General features: G+C 55.9%; 1 protein-coding gene across 1 annotated transcript in view; it reads right to left on the bottom strand.

The window, feature by feature from the left end:
- The window catches only part of Notch4 (notch receptor 4), a 25,123-nt gene extending 7,964 nt beyond the window's left edge, over window positions 1–17,159 (bottom strand). Inside the window, 19 exon segments of the mRNA XM_040732465.1 lie at window positions 4,122–4,309; window positions 4,702–4,852; window positions 5,376–5,463; window positions 5,684–5,801; window positions 6,449–6,601; window positions 6,882–7,027; window positions 8,197–8,356; window positions 9,569–9,691; window positions 9,763–9,876; window positions 10,363–10,476; window positions 11,853–12,047; window positions 12,530–12,685; window positions 12,791–13,027; window positions 13,134–13,256; window positions 13,355–13,702; window positions 15,704–15,881; window positions 15,883–16,000; window positions 16,156–16,237; window positions 16,983–17,159. Coding sequence (XP_040588399.1) covers window positions 4,122–4,309; window positions 4,702–4,852; window positions 5,376–5,463; window positions 5,684–5,801; window positions 6,449–6,601; window positions 6,882–7,027; window positions 8,197–8,356; window positions 9,569–9,691; window positions 9,763–9,876; window positions 10,363–10,476; window positions 11,853–12,047; window positions 12,530–12,685; window positions 12,791–13,027; window positions 13,134–13,256; window positions 13,355–13,702; window positions 15,704–15,881; window positions 15,883–16,000; window positions 16,156–16,237; window positions 16,983–17,058 — 2,868 coding nt within the window. The 5' untranslated portion in view covers window positions 17,059–17,159.

Raw genomic sequence — 17,159 nt, 5'->3', positions numbered from 1 at the left:
GTCTCTTGGCGATTTTGGGGTTCAGAGTCTGGACACAGCAGAGGTTGACCAAACAATGCAACACTAAGCATTGTCTCATTTCTGGTGAAACAAACCTCTTTTTCCCCCTACTGCCTTACCCTCCAGCCTCTCTCACACGTTAAGAGTCCCCTGAATAACTACTTGTGACACGCGTGCGTGCGTGCGTGCGTGCGTGCGTGCGTGCGTGTGTGTGTGTGTGTGTGTGGACTTTTCAACCAGTCCTCAGGATTTCCCACCTTTTGCTTGAGACAGGGCCTCTTATTGGCTGGGGACTTTAGCTGACCTGCTAACCCCCAGGATCTGCCTCCCGGCTCACCGGGTTACAGGCATGCGCTGCAGAGCCACGCTTTGTACTTGGGCTTTGGGGATCGGACTCAGATCTTCAGGCTTCTGAGGGGATTGCTTTCTTGGCTAAGCCACCTCCCGACCAGGCAGCTTTTTAAGCAGTACAGATAAAGGGAAGGGTAGAACTTACCCGAGCCGGGCGTTGGTAGCCCATGCCTTTAATCCCAGTACTTGGGAGGCAGAGGCAGGCGGATCTCTGTGAGTTCGAGGCCAGCCTGGTCTACAGAGCGAGTTCCAGGTCAGCCTCCAAAGCCACAGAGAAACCCTGTCTTGAAAAAACAACAACAACAAAAAAGAACTCACCCCTGTCTGTGAAGCTTAGTCAACAGAGACAGCACTGATTGCACCGGATGCATAATCTGTATGTATGTCTAACCTTACACCGTCACCGTCCGCTTAGCAACAGTAAAGAAATCCCATTTAACCCCAACTTCACACGTAAGGAAACAGCTTGCAGAAAGGTGAAGACGCCTCCTCCGGAAGCCACACCGGAGTCAGTCAGCAAGACTGACTCTGCCCAGGGCCACACCGTGGTTTTTGCTTGTGAGGGCAAAGTCACAGGTTCTATGGCATGCTAGAAGGGAGGCTTCGGAGAACTGGAGAGAACGGGTTCACAGAGAATCCGGAGAGCTGTAGGAACGTGTGGAGGGCGTCTTGGAAGCCTTTGGGGAGGGAGTTTCACGAGGACGTGGAGTGGAAGAGCCAGGGCACAGAGATTCCCACGCCAGGATACATACGCGTCTCATCACGTTTGAGACAGGGTCATCCCTAGTCCCATCCTGAAAAATGTTCCTGAGGGTTACATCTGTCGATGCTGGGGCAAGTAACTAAGTGGGCTAAGTGTTTGCCTTGCGGAGTGGTTTGAATAAACATGGCCCCTCCAGGAGTCCATAGGGCGTGGTCTTGTTGGAGTGGGTGTGGCTTTGTTGGAGGAAGTGTGATGGGGGGTGTCCTGTGTGTGTGTGTTTCTCTTATCGGCTGATAAATAAACACTGTTTGGCCAATAGAGGCAGGAAGATAGGCGGGACTAGGAGACAAGAATTCTGGGAAAGGTAGGCACAGGGAGACCAAGGAGGATGCTATGTAGCCCTATGTAGCCGAGGAAAGAGTAACAGGTCCGGGCATTCTCCGGTAAGCCAAGAGCACGCGGAAATACATAGATTTATAGAAACGGGTTAGTAATAAGACAGAACTAGTTAATAAGTAGCCCTAGCCATCGGCCAATAGTTTTATGGTTAATATAGCGTCCGTGTATTTCTTCGGGGCTGAGAAGGGCAGGGGGGGCCTGGCAGGACAAGAAACCTCGGACAGCAGAAGTGCTTCACTAGAGGGTGGGCTTTGAGGTCTCAGGAGCTCAAACCAGGCCTAGTGGCTCACTGTCTCCTCCCGCTGCCTGCAGAATAAGATGCAGGGCTCTCGCCACCTTCTCCAGCACCGGGTCTGCCTGCGCGCTCGCTGCAATGCTCCCCGCCATGACAATAAACCAAACCTCTGAATCGTAGCCACATGTACACGCTTTCCTTTGTAAGAGCCGCCTGGTTGTGGTGTCTGTTCCCAGTGTCTAGTCCCCCAAGAAAGTCCTTTTAACAAGGTTGGGCATTTAGACAAAAGGCCCCATTCCGTCAGTGGCTTGAAGAAAGTTCCTGCTTGGCCACAAAGGTAGTCATTCTCCTAATAATCTTGGGCAAGAGGATTATTGTCAAGGTTAATGCTAGTCTCTAGGCTCCCTGCTCATAGGTCCCCTTTCTCTAGTTCCCATTTAACCCTGAAAAAAAAATTCCCCTGTCACATCTTGCTTTCCTGAGAGACACCCTTAGTGGTTTGGGATGAACTGGTCTCTTTTCACCCTTGAGGTGGCTAGTTTCGATTTCTTTATTGTGCCCATTTTCATGCAATTAGTAATAGAAGCCCTAACTAAGACACTAGCATACACATGGTCCTAGGTTTGATTCCCCGTAACTATAAAGTAGGTGTGGGGGTGCATACCTACAGTCCCAGCACTGACTAGGTGGGAGGCAGGAGAGTTTATGGTCATCTGAAGCAACATAGTGAGTTCAAGGCCAACCTGGGCTACATGAGACCAAGCCTCAAAGAAAAAACAAGAAAAGAAGTAGAAGTGTAGGGACTGGATGGGGATCTCTGAGTTCAAGGCCAGCCTGGTCTACAAAGCATGTTCCGGGACAGCCAGGGTTACACAGAGAAACCCTGTAGTGATGATGATGATGATGATGATGATAATAATAATAATAATAATAATAATAATAATAATAATAATAATAAAAGGTCCAGGGGCAGGAGAGGTGACTCATTGAGAGCACTGGCTGCTCTTATAGAGGCCTGGGTTCAAGTCCCAGCATCGACGCAGTTTCTCACAACCATCTGTGACTCCAGTTCCAGGGTATCTGACTCTATCTTCTGACCTCCATAGGTCCTTGCCATGCATATGAGAGATCCCAACTCAACATTTTTAGACCCCTAGTGACTAGCCCATCACAGAGTGACTTGCCCTTCTGCCCTCTCCTGAGAAACTGGAGACCTCAAGATAAACTTAAAAGATAACCCTCCCTGATCCAGGAACTAGCTCACCATATTCCTGCTCAGTGTTTAACTGTACAATGCCCAAAGAATGCTTGCTTGAGATAACCTTCCTGTTAAGACATAAGCTACCATTTAGCTTCTCATCCGTTATGTTTATGATGTTTGCCTAACTCCCCGATTCAGTTTTTCCCCTTTAAAAGCCCCCGACTGCAGCTACTAGGGGTCGAACTCCTCTGCCCCTGCGAGGGTCATGAGCTCGGCCCCGGTGCACTGGTTCCCCGAATAAACCTCGTGTGCTTGCATCAAGAACGGTCTCTCTCGAATTACTGGGGCGTCCGCTTATCCCAAGACTTGAGTGAGGGTCTCCCCACTCTGGGGGTCTTTCACATACACACAAAGCTCTCATACACACAACATTTTTAAAAAGCTGAGTTCCTGAGCACAGGATTTAAGCAGGTTGTGCTTTTACTCCCAGCGTCTCCTCTCCCGGATAGTGGCCCGTACCCTCGAGGAGAGGCCCTCTCTCCAGCCCAGAGAAAAAAAACAAACAAACCAGGCACCAACCAGAGGCAGGTGCCTCCAGGTCACCCTGTGGGGCAGGCATAAGAGGCAGGAAGAGGCTGTTCTAGGCAGAGCCGCACACAGTAGGGTCTGAGGTCCGAAGGGGGATCACGCCATGGGTGTGTGTGAAAGAGACAGTTCGTGACCCTGGGGCAGGAAGCAGGACAGTGGGGACAGGAGCGGGCGTGGCCGAGGACAGGGCTTTGGAGGGAGTTGTCCCTGAAGGTGTTAATGGGGGAGGGATGGTCAGCTTCTGATTTTTAGTAGATCCCTTCAGCAGTGGGGTGAAGACTGAACCAGCAGAAGGACAAAAGAGGAGGCGAGGAGTTTGATGTAGGTTATCAAGGTAGAATTAAAAAAAAAAAAGGCCAGGCGGTGGTGGCGCACACCTTTAATCCCAGCACTCGGGAGGCAGAGGCAGGCGGATCTCTGTGAATTCCAGGCCAGGCTGGACTGACAGCCTCCAAAACAATACAGAGAAACCTTGTCTCGTAAAACCAAATAAAAAATAAAAAAATAAAAAAAATAAAAAAAAGGATGAAGGGAAAGATGTGGAAGGTTTTTGAAACAGCCTGACGTGGTGGGTGGATGGGCACGCGGGCTACAGGGAGCACTGGATAAGCTAGGTTCTCACCAACCCTCTCTAGACCTCTTACCTGGCAGACGTAGCCGTTGGGCTGCTGGGCCACACAGGTGGCGCCGTGCCGGCAGGGCTTGGGCTCGCAGGGGTCCACGTTATCCTGGCATAACCTGCCTTGGAACCCAGGAGCACAGAGGCAGAAATAGGAGGAGCCCCTGTCGATACAGCGGCCTCCGTTCTGGCACAGGTCGGAGACCTCTACGCCTGGGAAGACAGACAGACAGACAGGGGAGGGGTGGATCTAAGTTGGGTGGAAATATTCTCCGGTGGCGGGGAGTGGGGGACCCAGACGTAGAGTATTCTGTAAGAGGCTGGGCAGCTGAGATGCTGGTGCTGTTGTCGGGTTATACTGGTTCACCCCGGTGGCCTCCCTAGCCTTTGTGGGACTGAGTGACTCCAGGTGAGACAGGCTGTGCTAAACCGGAGTCTCGTCCGGGCTGTTGATATTGGCTACAGCAGCAGAGCGGAGCTGTGTACGGCTGCCTGCCCCGTGTGTGTGGAACCGTAGAGTGAGTTACCCTAGTTTCTCTTGGTTGTTTCAGCTGTGACACAAGCTTTGAGGCTGCCCTGGGGCTGGTGACTGGGGCTGCGGGTACCTTGGCTCATCGCAGCCTTCTGGCAGGACACGGGGAGGTCACAGTGAGGCCCTGTCCACCCCTGGAGGCACAGGCACTGGAAGGAGGGCCCGCTCTGGACGCACCGGGCAGTGCGCGGGCAGGGCTTCTGGGCACACAAGTCTGCCAGGGTCTGGGGGTCGGGAGAGAACACGAGATATGAGGGCCTGTACGTCTGGGATCCGGAGGTGAGCCTCTGCCAACGGTAGCACCCTCGAAATCTCTCGTTTCCAAGGTGACCTGCTCGCGAACCCACCGAGCCAACGACCCTCTCCAACTTCACATTTCAGTTCAGTCTCCAGGATTAGAAATTCATACAGCTCACCCCCAACACCCAGACTTTTTTTGGGGGTCACATGGGGGTGGGTGGGAGATAAGGTCTTTTCTACCCCACGATGTCCTCAAACTTGCGGTGAGTAGCTGAGGCTGGCCTTAAACTCCTGATTCTTTGGCCTCTGCCTCCCAAGTGTTGGACTAATACCATGGGCTTCCCTTCTTCCTGCACCTCACATGCAAGTGAGAGGTTAACCCTTCACATCCCTTCACGTGGACATCTGTCCCAGTTTCCCTGCTGCCCAGCCGTCAGTCCCCAAGGCCCAATCAGCTGGAGCGCTCCAGCCTCTCCCACTTGGCACCTTTGGGTAACCGCACCTCACCTGGCAGCTGCTTCCTGTATAGCCAGGGTTGCAGAGGCAGCGGGCACCCTGAGGTGTGTCTTGGCAGGTCGCCTTGTTCCTGCAGGGGCTGGGGAAGACAGAGACACTGCAGTGGGAGGGTCTGGGAGCTGGGGAGTGTCTGATGTGGATAAGGAGTTGGGTTGAGGGTAAATGGCAGCCCAGCTTCTTGGAGGAGGGGTGGCCAGCAGGTGGGGGGCCGTGGTAGCCCAGAGCCCAAAGGGAGCAGCGAAGAGGAAATGGGGGCTGAGGGTTGCCCCCTCCCCCTGGGGGGCTGGCACCATGCTCACCTGTCTGCACAGGTGGGGCTAATCTTCCTCTCACAGTGAAGCCCCTGGAAGCCCGTGGCACAGAGGCAGAAGAAAGTGCCAGGCTTGTTCACGCAGGTGCCCCCATTGAGGCACGAGGCTGGAGGGAGGAGTCTGTGAGGGGTTGGGTTCCATGCCCGGAACCTGGCCTGTGACCCCGGGCACACGCAGTGCAAAGGTTGTACGCCTCTCACCAAGACGGCTTACTGTTGTCCAGTTAGTTATTTAAAACGTGTTCTTACATGTACACATTTAAAATTGCTTTTGCATTCATATGGTGGGGGGGGGTTATGTGCGTGCCACAGTGGGCGTGTGGAGGTAAAAGGACCCACACTTTGAGGGGTCGGCTCTCTCTCTCCTGCCGTGTGGGTCCTGGGGATTGAACTCCTCCTGTCTTCTTCAGGCTTGGCGGTGGCAAGGGACTTGATCCTCTGAGCTATTTCTCAACCTTTCATCTCTCTCTATATATTTTTTGGACAGGCCCGTTTAAACGGGACATGTAGCCAAGGATGGCTTTGAACTCCCGACCCTCTGCTTCCACCCCTGAAAGGGCTGGGATTACAGGTGAGCGCCACCATCCCTTGTGGTGCCGGGGGTTGAACCTGAGGCGTCATGGGTGCTAGGCGGGTCTTCTACCATCTGAAGTTCACGACAAGCCTCCAGCTAACACCTTCAAAGCCGTGCCGCGGGCACCCAGCCCAGCCCCTGTGACCCGCTGTGTGGTTCAGAACCCAGGAGAGCACTCACCGGACACACAGCGGTCCGTGACAGTTTGGCAGTGGGGACCCGTGTGACTTGGAGGGCAGGCGCAGGAGTAGCCCCCAGGCCTGGGGCTGCAGGAGCCTCCATTGAGACAGGGCCACGAGTGACAGGCTGTGACCTCCTCATCACAGGACAGCCCTGAGGGAGCAGGCGAGCTCTGAGAAAGGGGGGGATCCTCCCTACTCTCTTGCCTTATGCGCTTCATCGGCTTTCCGCGCACCCCTATCCTATAGCCACGCCCCGTCCCTACAGCCCCTCCCCCCGCCCCCAGCCACCCTCTTCCTTCACCTCCCGTGCACTGTGGCCCCCACAACCCACACTCAGTTCTCCTCCTGGCGGAGCTCATAGCCACAGCTCCGACTCGCGCGGCTTTAGACTCGCGCGGCTTTAGACTCGAGTGATCCAGGGAGAGACTCACCTGCGTATCCCGTGGGGCAGGTGCAGTTGTAGCCAGAGGGCTGGGGGTGGCAGGTCCCCCCATGGGCACAGGGCGTGGAGATGCATCCCCCAAGCTCTGTCTCACATTCTGGCCCAGTCCAACCCGCGTCACACACACAGGAGGATCTGGCAGAATAAAAAGGGGGGGCGTGTCGCTCCCTCTTTATTTTGTTGATTGGACCCTTGAGATCATCTCCTTTTTGGTCCCCGAGACTCTTGTTTGCCCCCTCTCCCCGTTGTAAGGAATGTTTTACCTATCGTTTTATGGGTATGGGTGCTTTGCATGTGTGTCTGGGCACCGTGTGTGTGTGTGTGTGTGTGTGTGTGTGTGTGTGCGCGCGCGTGCGTGTGTGCGTGGCGCCTGTGGAGGCCAGAAGAGGGCGTTGGATCCCCGGGACTGGGAGTGTGATGACTGTGAGCCACCGTACAGATTCTGGGAATCAAGAGCAGCCGGTGCTCTTAACCACTGAGCCATCTCTCCAAGCCCATGCTCCTTATTGTTATTGTTATTATTATTATTATTTTACTTAAAAAGGACGGGTCTTATGTAGCCCAGGCTGGCCTTCAAATTACTGTGTAGTTGTGGATGAGGCACTGTGCCGACTGAACACACGCTCTCTCCCTCTTGCTCTCTTCTTCCTCACCCCCATCCTCTTCTCCCTGGGGTCTCCTGTAGCTTGGGCCTGCCTCAACACTCACTACAGAGCCGCCTGTGGCCTTGGCTGCCCGATTCTCTTGCTTTAACAAGGACTACAGTCATGTGATTGGATTACAGGCGTTTGGTAACTCACCTGGCTTGCTCCGTGTCAGGAAGTGCCCACGCAAAGATGCCCAATAGATGTTTATGTAAGGAGAGATGAGGCAGCCCTGGTATTTTGTTGTTGTTGTTTGGTTTGGTTTTTCGAGACAGGGTTTCTCTGTGTAGCTTTGGAGTCTGTCCTGGAACTAGCTCTTGTAGACCAGGCTGGCCTCGAACTCACAGAGATCCTCCTGCCTCTGCCTCCCGAGTGCTGGGATTAAAGGCGTGCGCCCCCACCGCCTGGCTCAGCCCTGGTATCTATGCTCTTCTCTCTGCCCTGACCCTGTAGTCTTCCGCCACCCTCATGATGCTCAGACACTCCCCTCCGTGGGTACCACTCATCAAGGGTGCCTTCCCTTCCACTTTCCCAACGAGATTTGCCGTCTCCTTCCTGTTCCCCCATTGGTCAGATCCCACTGGCTGGCACCCTGCTCACTGCTGCCTTCTGTTCTACTGAGGCTGATGGGGAGGAGGGCACAGTAGAGGTCGGCGTTACCTTTGGCAATGGCCATGGTGGCAGGTGCAGTTGTCCTTAGCAGGGACACAGCCAGGACTTCCATCGGGGCAGAGGCAATGGGCTGTGTCTTCCTGATCTTGGCATTGCTGAGCAGGTTGGCACAGGTTGGGGGTGCACAAGGGAACTTCACACAGCTGGCCTGTGAGTGTGGGTGGGAGGGAGGAGTCTGAGGGAAGTCAGCTCCTTTAGGTCCTGAAGGGTCAAAGACTGGTGTGTGTGACATCTCGCTCTCCATGCATCTGTCCTTTCTTGGTCTCTGTTGACTTCAGGACAGGACTGTCTTTCCTACATCCCTGCCCTGTTCCTTCCTGAGCTCTGGGTCTCCTGTAGCTCCCTGACTGGAGCTTTTACCCTCCGAGCGGCTAACTCCCCTTTACTGGGCTGCCTGGCTTCCTTCCCTCCTTCCTTCCCTCCCTCCTTCCTTCCTTCCTTCCTTTCTTTTGTTTTTTTGAGACAGAGTTTCTCTCAGTAGCTTTGGAGCCTGTCCTGTAGACCAAGCTGGCCTCGAACTCACAGAGATCCGCCTGCCTCTGCCTCCCAAGTGCTGGGACTAAAGCCATGCGCCACTACTGTCCAGCTCTGCCTGACTTTCTGTGACCCGCTCTGCTCTCAAGGTCACTTCCTCCAGGAAGCCTTTTCATTTCCAGTCTGGGTTGGGTTGCGTCCTGTACTCCCATGGGAAGACATGGGCTTCATAACTGAATGTAGGAGTTGCAAAAAATTTGGCAACAGTAAAACTTTTCTAACATACAATGACCAAAAAATAATTCAAAAATCAAATACAGCATGGATCTGAGATGTTTGATCATGCAGCCCCATGCAGCCCTGGTTCTGAGCCCACAGAATGTGTCACTACTCAATAATGACAGCAGCAAAGTTGCCCCAGACACCTGGCTCACAATGACAGCAACAAGGGTGTCCCGACACCTGGCTCAGATTTGAGATTATCACATGTTATAAACTGTGTTTATACTGTATACATGGAGTTTTCCTTTTCCTATTTATTTATTTATTTATTTATTTATTTATTTATTTATTTATTGAGACAGAGTTTCTCTGTGGATTTGGAGGCTGCCCTGGAACTAGCTCTTGTAGACCAGGCTGGTCTTGAACTCACAGAGATCCACCTGCCTCTGCCTCCTGAGTGCTGGGATTAAAGGCGTGCACCACCAACGCCCACCCCATTATAAGGTAAGCACTTTTGCACTGACTAGCTTAAGAGGTGTCATTCTCATTCTGTTTTTACATCCTGACCAACAAACACTCACCAGTGGGCTCCTCCCCACCCCAGTGGGCTCCTCTCCACCCCAGTGCTCACACACCCTCCTAGTTCTTTCTCTTGTCTCCTGACCTGTGAACCCAGGACGGCAGAGGCAGGAGAAGGCTCCTGGGAGGTCGAGGCAGCTGGCTCCCGTGGGGCAGGGGTCACTCAGACACTCGTCCGCCTCCGTCTCACAGCGTGGCCCTTCAAAGCCTGTAGCGTAGGAGAGGGTCAGGGGTTGCACCGATGGGCCCCCCTCCCCCGCGGTCTGAACCTCAGTTTACCTGGGAGACACTCGCAGTGGAAGGCTCCAGGCTGGTCTTGGCAGCGCCCCCCATTAGCACAGGGGGCACTGCTGCACTCATCCACGTCTTCCTCACAGCTGGCGCCCGTGAACCCTGGCGGGGGAGGGGTGGGAAGGGAGGGTGCTCACGGTCACTCGGGGAGGTGCAGTGTGGACAAAAGTGACTCTTCTGAGAGGCTCAAGGCGCTTGGGTGCAGGGCAACAGAAATGATTCAGAAGGAGCGGAGCCCAGCTCCTGCTGGCTATGATGCTGCTAGGCTGTGGGCAAGCTACCCAGCTTCCCTCTGGCCCTCATTTCTTCCTAGTGATGGCGGCTGGACTGGGCGTAAGGTGCTTACCTTAGACACTCGTGCCCTGCCTCCCATCCCCAGCACGGATAAAGAACCTGTCTCATGTCACCCCGGGAATAGAGGCAGTCTCTGTGTGTGGTGGCCCCGCCAAAGCCAGCCAGTGAGCGGACAAGCGGGGGAGTACACCGAGGAGAGGAGAATGGCAGGACAGAGGGGAGGGTGGCAAGCTAGCAAGGGAGGACTTGGGGGTGCTTTGGCCAAGAGGGAGGGGGGCCGGAATGGTCACCCACCAGGGAGGCAGATGCACAGGAAGCCGTTGAGCAGGTCATGACAGCCAGCTTGGTTCAGGCAAGGGTTAGAGGCACACTCGTTGGTCTCCACTTCACAGAGCTTCCCTTCCAGGCCTGAGGACACAGACGCGGACACCTGGGTTCTCAGCAGCGCTCGGCCTTCGATTGGCAGAGTTTTCCTTTCCCTCAGTGCTGCCGGCCTGTGCTGCCCTGATGAGCCTGAGGCTTAGATGCTCGCGCATGCGTGCGCGCGTGCATGTGTGAATGCGTGTGTGTGTGTGTGTGTGTGCGTGCGTGTGTGTGTGCGTGTGCGTGTGTGCGCGTGTGCGCGTGCGTGTGTGTGTGTGTGTGTGTGTGTGTGTGTGTGTGTCGGCTTCCCTCGGGTCTCAAGGCTCAGGGAGCAGGGTAGCTTTGAGGGCTGAGAGGAAGTGCTGTTTGAAGCCCTTTCTGTGTACCTACTGTGTGGGGCTCTAACCTGGTGGGCTGCCCAGCCTGGAGATTCTTGGAGTACAGTGCAAGATGGGGTGTCTGTCTGGAGGGCGATCAGCCCCTGTATACTATCTAGGCCCCTGTGCCAGGGGAACCGGGATCCTGGCAGGGGTGTGGTGATGGTGGTGGGGATGGTGGTGGTTGTGGTGCTGTTGGTGATGATGGTAACGATGGTGATGATGGTGGTGGAGTAGGAGGATTTGAATAAAGAAAAAGTCACCCCCATTTTCACCTTTAAGTCCTCCCTAGTCTCAATGGCCTCACGGCCAGCGTTGTGACCTCCCTGTCCCCTCCTCTTTCCTGGGGAGCCTGCCTTGACACCTCTTGCTGCCTGCAACTTGTCCCTTGGATGCAGTTTCTCTACTTCTCTGTGTGTGGCCCGAGCGGGGATGCTTGGGTGCTGCTTGGCTTCCCGTAGGGGGTGGGGTGGGGTGGTTAAAGCCCAGGGTGTGAATGTTTGCCTGTGCTCCCCATGGCCAGTGTGGCCTCTGGTGTCCAGTGTTTTAACTCATGAGGTGGGGATATAGTGTGCCTTGTTCTCTCCTTCCTTCTGGCATCTCGGAGGCAGGAGTGTGGGCATCCGCGCAACATTCCTTTCCTATCACGCCAACTCTAACACGGCCCATCTGGAATTTCAAGGGTTTGCCCAGGGAATTTCACCTCTCTGAGGGAAAGTGTGTAACCGAGGGGGGAGGTTCTGGGCTGGTATGACAAAGTGGCAAATGTTTCTGTCATTCCGTCTCCTTCGGCTGGGCAGCTACGTACGGCGGGCCAGGATGCACGTGACCATGGAATGGGCGGAGCACCCTGCCCGTGAACTAGGCACAATCTCATTATAGGGCAGCCCACCCTTCTCCCAGGGCCGTGGGTACCCCAGTTTTAGGGGGGTGCTTGGGAGAGAAAGAAGCATGCTGGAGAAACTGAGGCCAGTCACTCTGGCTAGGCAACTCCCCCTGGGTCTGAAGTTGGTTCTCTCCCATCCTCGGCCCCGCCCTGTGTACCTGGTGGGCAGAGGCAGTGAAAGGTGGCAAGGAGGTCCAGGCAGGTGCCGCCTGGGTGGCAGGGCTGGGACAGGCACTCGTTGTGATCCGCCTCGCAGCGGGGGCCTGTGTAGCCAGGTGGGCAGAGGCAGTTGAAGGAGCCAGGGGTGTTGATGCAGGAGCCGCCATGTTCACAGGGACTGGGTCCTTGATGGGCTGGGAGGAGAGGAGAACCGAGAGTCCACAGAGGCCGGGTGCGTGTGTGTGTGTGTGTGTGTGTGCGTGCGTGTGTAAGGACAAGGAGGCTAAAGTGTCAGGGAAGGTGTGGCGGCCTGTCTGTGGAGGTGGGTCTGGTCAGAGAAGGGGCTGTGCATTTATAATGGAGGATGAAGGGGCAACCTGTGGGAGCTGAGCACTTGGACACGGGCTGGACCAAGTCCAGGTTCGTTAAAAAAGTGAGCTTTTTGTGTTTTCATTGGATATATGTATATATATATTCCATTTGTGTGTGTGTGTGTGTGTGTGAGACGCATTTGTATTTCTACAGGTTTGCGTGTGTGTGGGCACACGTGTCCAAGTGTGCGTGAGTGTGAAGGTGCAAGGTTGGTGTCAGGAATTCCCCTGGGCTGCTCCCCCACCCCTTTCTCACTGATGCAGGGTCTCCATGTCAGATCCGGCCTCTGCTGGGGAACGCTCACCCATCTGACACTCATCCAGATCTTGGTGGCACGTGGGTCCTGAGTAGCCAGGCTGGCACAGGCAGAGGACGGAGCCCGTCAGAGGGTTGGTGCTGCACTGGGCACTGGCGTGGCATGGCTGGCTCAGACACATGTCCTCCAGGTGGCACAGGAGGCCTGTGGGAGACGGAGGGGGCGAGGCTCTCGCTCGCTGCTTGGGACTCCTGATTGTCCTTCAGGAACTTTCTCCCCCAGCCCCTCCCCCACATCCTCTGCCTGCACCTGTGCGTCCTGGTGGGCAGAGGCAGGAAAAGGAGCCCACACGGTCAATGCAGGTGGATCCCGGGGCACAGGTGGCGGCCGCACAGTCATCCAAGTTCTCGTCACAGCCTGGGCCTCCCCAGCCGCTCACACACACGCAGTGGAAGCCGCCCGCTGAGTTCTGGCAGGTGCCACCATTTCTGCATCGAGGGGGACCCTGGGCTTCACACTCATCTATGTCTTCAGAGCAGTCCCAGCCTGCAGGGGCGCAGGGAGGGGACGAGGGCTGGCATTGGGACTCTAGTGAGGATGGAGGCCGGGAGTGGGCACTGCCGATGCCGCGAACTTGCTCCGAACAACTCACCCTTCCAGGTCTTTGGGCAGAGGCAGGTGTAGGTACCCAGCCCATCCAGGCAGGCGGCCCCGTTCTGACACTGATGCTCCACACAGTCGTCCGGATTCATCTCACAGCCCGGGCCTGTGAACCCTGTCGGGATCATGGTGTCAGCCATGGAGCCCCCCCAGGGGAGAGAACCCTCCCTGCTCAGACAGAGGGGGGGCAGGAGAGCCCGCGGGAGGCTCTACCTGGGGGACAGAGGCAGAGATGAAAGGTGGCATCTCCTTCTGGCACCGGCTGGCAGGTGCCTCCATTGAGACAGCTTCCGGGAGGACAGGGTCCCTTCCTGAGCTTGCACTGGAGACCCTCCTGCCCCACAGGGCAGAGACACTGGAAGGAGCCCAAGGTGTTATGGCAGGAAGTGCCCTTAGGGCAGGGTCCTGGCTCCAGGAAGCACTCGTTGACATCATGTTCACAGGTGTGACCCTCGAAGCCCGGTGGACAGCGACACTGGATCTGGGGGTATGTGGCCAGGCACACGCCTCCGTTGGCACAGGGGTTGGCTGAGCAGAAGTCTCGGAGCTGGCATTGCTCACCTGTGGCAGGGAACAGGGCGGGGTGGAGGAGTGGGGAGGGGGCCGTCTCGGTGGCTGCTCCGTCTAGTTTCGTCCGGTGCTCACAGCTCTCTGCCTTCTTTCCCCCCATTTTTCTCTTGCCCTCTTTATCCGGGCGCTCCACGCCCTGCCTTGGTTCTGCTGTGCGTCAGGAGGGTTGTAGTTAGATTGTTCGTATTTTCTACTTTGGAAAGCACACGTAGCTAACAGTGGAGTTTTACAACCTGGGAAAACTTGGGTTTCCTGCAGTGACCTTCTTGGGGGAGCTGGAGAGCCTCAGTGGCACCCTGCTGGCTCATTTTGCCATCTCTGAGTGGGTTTCATTTTTGTTTTGACATAGGGTCTCTCTAGATAGCCCTGGCTGTCCTGGAACTTGCTACATAGACCAGACTGGCCCCCGACTCACAGAGATCCTCTGCCTTCTGAGTGCTGGAATTGAAGGCGCGCATCATCACGTCTGCTCCGACTTTGAGCTTCTGATTCTGCCTCTGCTTCCTGAGCACACAGGCACCAGGACAGCCGAAGTGTGCACGGCTGCATCGAGTCCAGCGCTCCGTGCACGCCAGGCAACCCATTTACTGCCTGGAACCCATTTCCTGTTCTTTTGTTTCTCTCCTTCCGTGTGTGGTGTGGATCCCAGGGACTGAACTCAGGCTGTCAGTGTTGGCAGCAGGTGTTACCCACTGAGCCCTGGCCCAACTGTCCCCTGTTCCCTTTTCTTTCTTTTTTCTTTTTTAAATTTATTTATCTATTACATATACAGTGTTCTGCCTACATACCAGCAGAGGGCACCAGATTGAATTGTAGATGGTTGTGAGCCACCATGTGGTTGCTGGGAATTGAACTCAGGACCTCTGGAAGAGCAGTCAGTGCTCTTAACCTCTGAGCCGTCTCTCCAGCCCCCTTTTCTTCTTTTTTACATTTTACACACTTGTGTATGGGGGCTTTGCTTGTACGCATGTGTGTGTGTCTGTATGTCTGGGCGTCACATGTGTGCCTGGTACCCCGGAGAGGCCAGAAGAAGATAGTTTTGAGGTTGGGTTTAGTGAGTTGAGAAGACCCACTCTTAAAGCAGGCGGTACCAATCCCTGGATTGGCGCTCTGGACTGCATAAAAAGAAGAAAGTGGCTGGGCAGGGGTGGTGCACACTGTTAATCCCAGTACTTGGGAGGCAGAGGCAGGTGGATCTCTGTGAGTTCGAGGCCAGCCTGGTCCACAAAGCCAAACAGAGAAACCCTGTCTCGAAAAGAAGAAGAAGGAGAAGGAGGAGGAGGAGAAGGAGAGGAAGAGGAAGAAGAAGAGGAAGAAGAAGAAGAGAAGGAGGAGGAGGAGGAAACTGAGAGCCCCAATCGTGAGAAGGAGGAGGAAGAGAAGAAGAAGAAGAGGAGGAGGAGGAGGAGGAGAAGAGGAGGAGGAGGATGAAGAAGAAGAGAAGAAAGAGAAGAAGAGGAGGAGGAAACTGAGAGCCCCAATCTCGGAATTGCCTGGATCAGGTTGGCCTGTGTGCATGTCTGTTGGGGGTCATCTTGACTGATAATTGATGCAGCAGGCTCAGCCCGCCGAGGACAGTGCCACCCCTAGGAGAGGGCCCTGAGCTACATAAGAGGAGGACAGATGAGGACAAGCAAGGATGTTTTTGTTCTCTCTGCTCTCGACGGTGGATGTTGTGCGATTGGCAGCTCTGGGGTCCTTCCTGGACTCCTGCTCAACAATGGGCTGTCACCTGGAAACAACAGCCACACAACCCTTTCCTCCCCTGTGCTGCTTTCCCTCGGGGTGTTCATCGCGGCAACAGAATGAGAAGAAACGGGAGCACCCCGCGTCCTGTCTGTTTCCCCCGTGCTGCTCCCCGTGATGCAGACCCATCAGACTGAACCAGAACAATCCCTTTGGGAGCTTCCGCCTGGCGTTTGCCACGGCATCCGGAAGACTGACTAACACAGCCATCCTCAGGTGTTTACCTAAACACCCCTGGGCGCCTACCTGTCCACCCGGGCTCGCAGGAACACTGTGGGCGGCCTGAGGCCTGGACATAGCAGCGGCCCCCGTTGGAGCAGAAAGAAGGCGGACAGAGGTCTTCCAGATGGATGTGGCATCGCTCTCCCGTGAAGCCGGAGGGGCAGGTGCAGGAGAAGCTGGGGGCCCGTGGAGAAGCCGGGCCAGGGGGAGCTCGGGGGTGTGGGCAGCAGCGCTTGGCAGCTCCCGCCATTCTTGCAGAGCTGGGTGTCCAAGCAGGGGTCAGGAAACTGGCAAGTGTCACCCAGAAATCCAGGGACACACCTGGGGTACAGGGACGTTTGAGGACAGTGGCCCCTCTTCCTTCTCTCCCTCCTCTTCTGTCTCCATTTGAATCCCCCCCCCCCCCCCCGTCACTCCTCACCCTCTTTCCTGATCTCCCTCTTTCTCCAGATCCCACTCCCAAGAAGCACACTCACTGGCAGGTTCCTCGTCCCTGGGACAGCCGCAGGCAGGTGCCTCCGTTGGCACAGGGGTCTGGGAAACCTCCACACGGAAGCTCTGGGAAAGAGACAGGAGGAAGAGAGGGTGAATGCCCTTCCTCTTCCAGGTGCAGTGACCGGCAGTGACCGGCAGCCCCCACGTGGCCACTGCTGTATGCCACCCCCTCCTTCACACCCCAGTCCCACTCTCCACACGGTCCCCTTGTCCCAGGTCTTCCATTCAGGGTTTCTGTTATTACTCCAACCTCCTTCCTGTTTATTCTCTAGTCTCCCAAGTCCAGCCCGGCTCCATCCCCCGGAAGCAGAACAACTGGGATTAGGAGGGAGCCAAGGGCGCCTCTGGGAGGTGAATGGCGGTGACACCTAAGGGATTTCCTTCAGGAAAGGCCAGCAATGAGCCACTGGGGGTGGGGACAGCTGGACAGAAAGGGACCGGGTGGGGTCTCTCTGTGTCTTCTGCTCCTCCTCATTCCTCTCTTCCCTGTAGCGGGCAGTCAGCTCTTTCTCCTGTCTGTCCCACACCTGGAGCCCTCTGCCTCGTCCTCCAGGGCCAGCCGGCTTCTCCTTGGGGATGGGTGCCCCTTGCCCATTCCACAGCAGGCACTACCCCTGGCACCAAGCCCAAAGCCTGGGTCTAAGCAGCCCCTGGGGCAGTCAGCACTCCCTGCAGGCTGTTCCCACAGAATCTCCTCCCTCCAGCATCCCTTCAGAGCCTGGACCTTGGCCCTCTCTTCCCTGACCTCACCAAGCATCTCCTCAAGTGAGGTATGTCCCCACCCCCTTGGCCTCTGGCCATGCCTCACCTCTAGTCACGATGCCTGGGAAACTGGGCAGGGGGGGCAGCAGCAGCAGCAGCAGCAGCAGGGACTGGGACTGCATTCCAGAGTGCCTGGCCCTGATCTCCTCTCCCTCTTCAGGCAGAGACCCTCAGAGCCCTTGTGGTCAGGCGAGGCCGACTCCTCGGGCCCCACCTCCCCACC

Source organism: Mesocricetus auratus, unplaced genomic scaffold (genome assembly GCF_017639785.1).
Source record: "Mesocricetus auratus isolate SY011 unplaced genomic scaffold, BCM_Maur_2.0 Super-Scaffold_100027, whole genome shotgun sequence".
NCBI lineage: Eukaryota > Metazoa > Chordata > Mammalia > Rodentia > Cricetidae > Mesocricetus > Mesocricetus auratus.
Note: the sequence above shows the minus strand (reverse complement) of the source record. Positions and strands in the feature narration are given on the sequence as shown.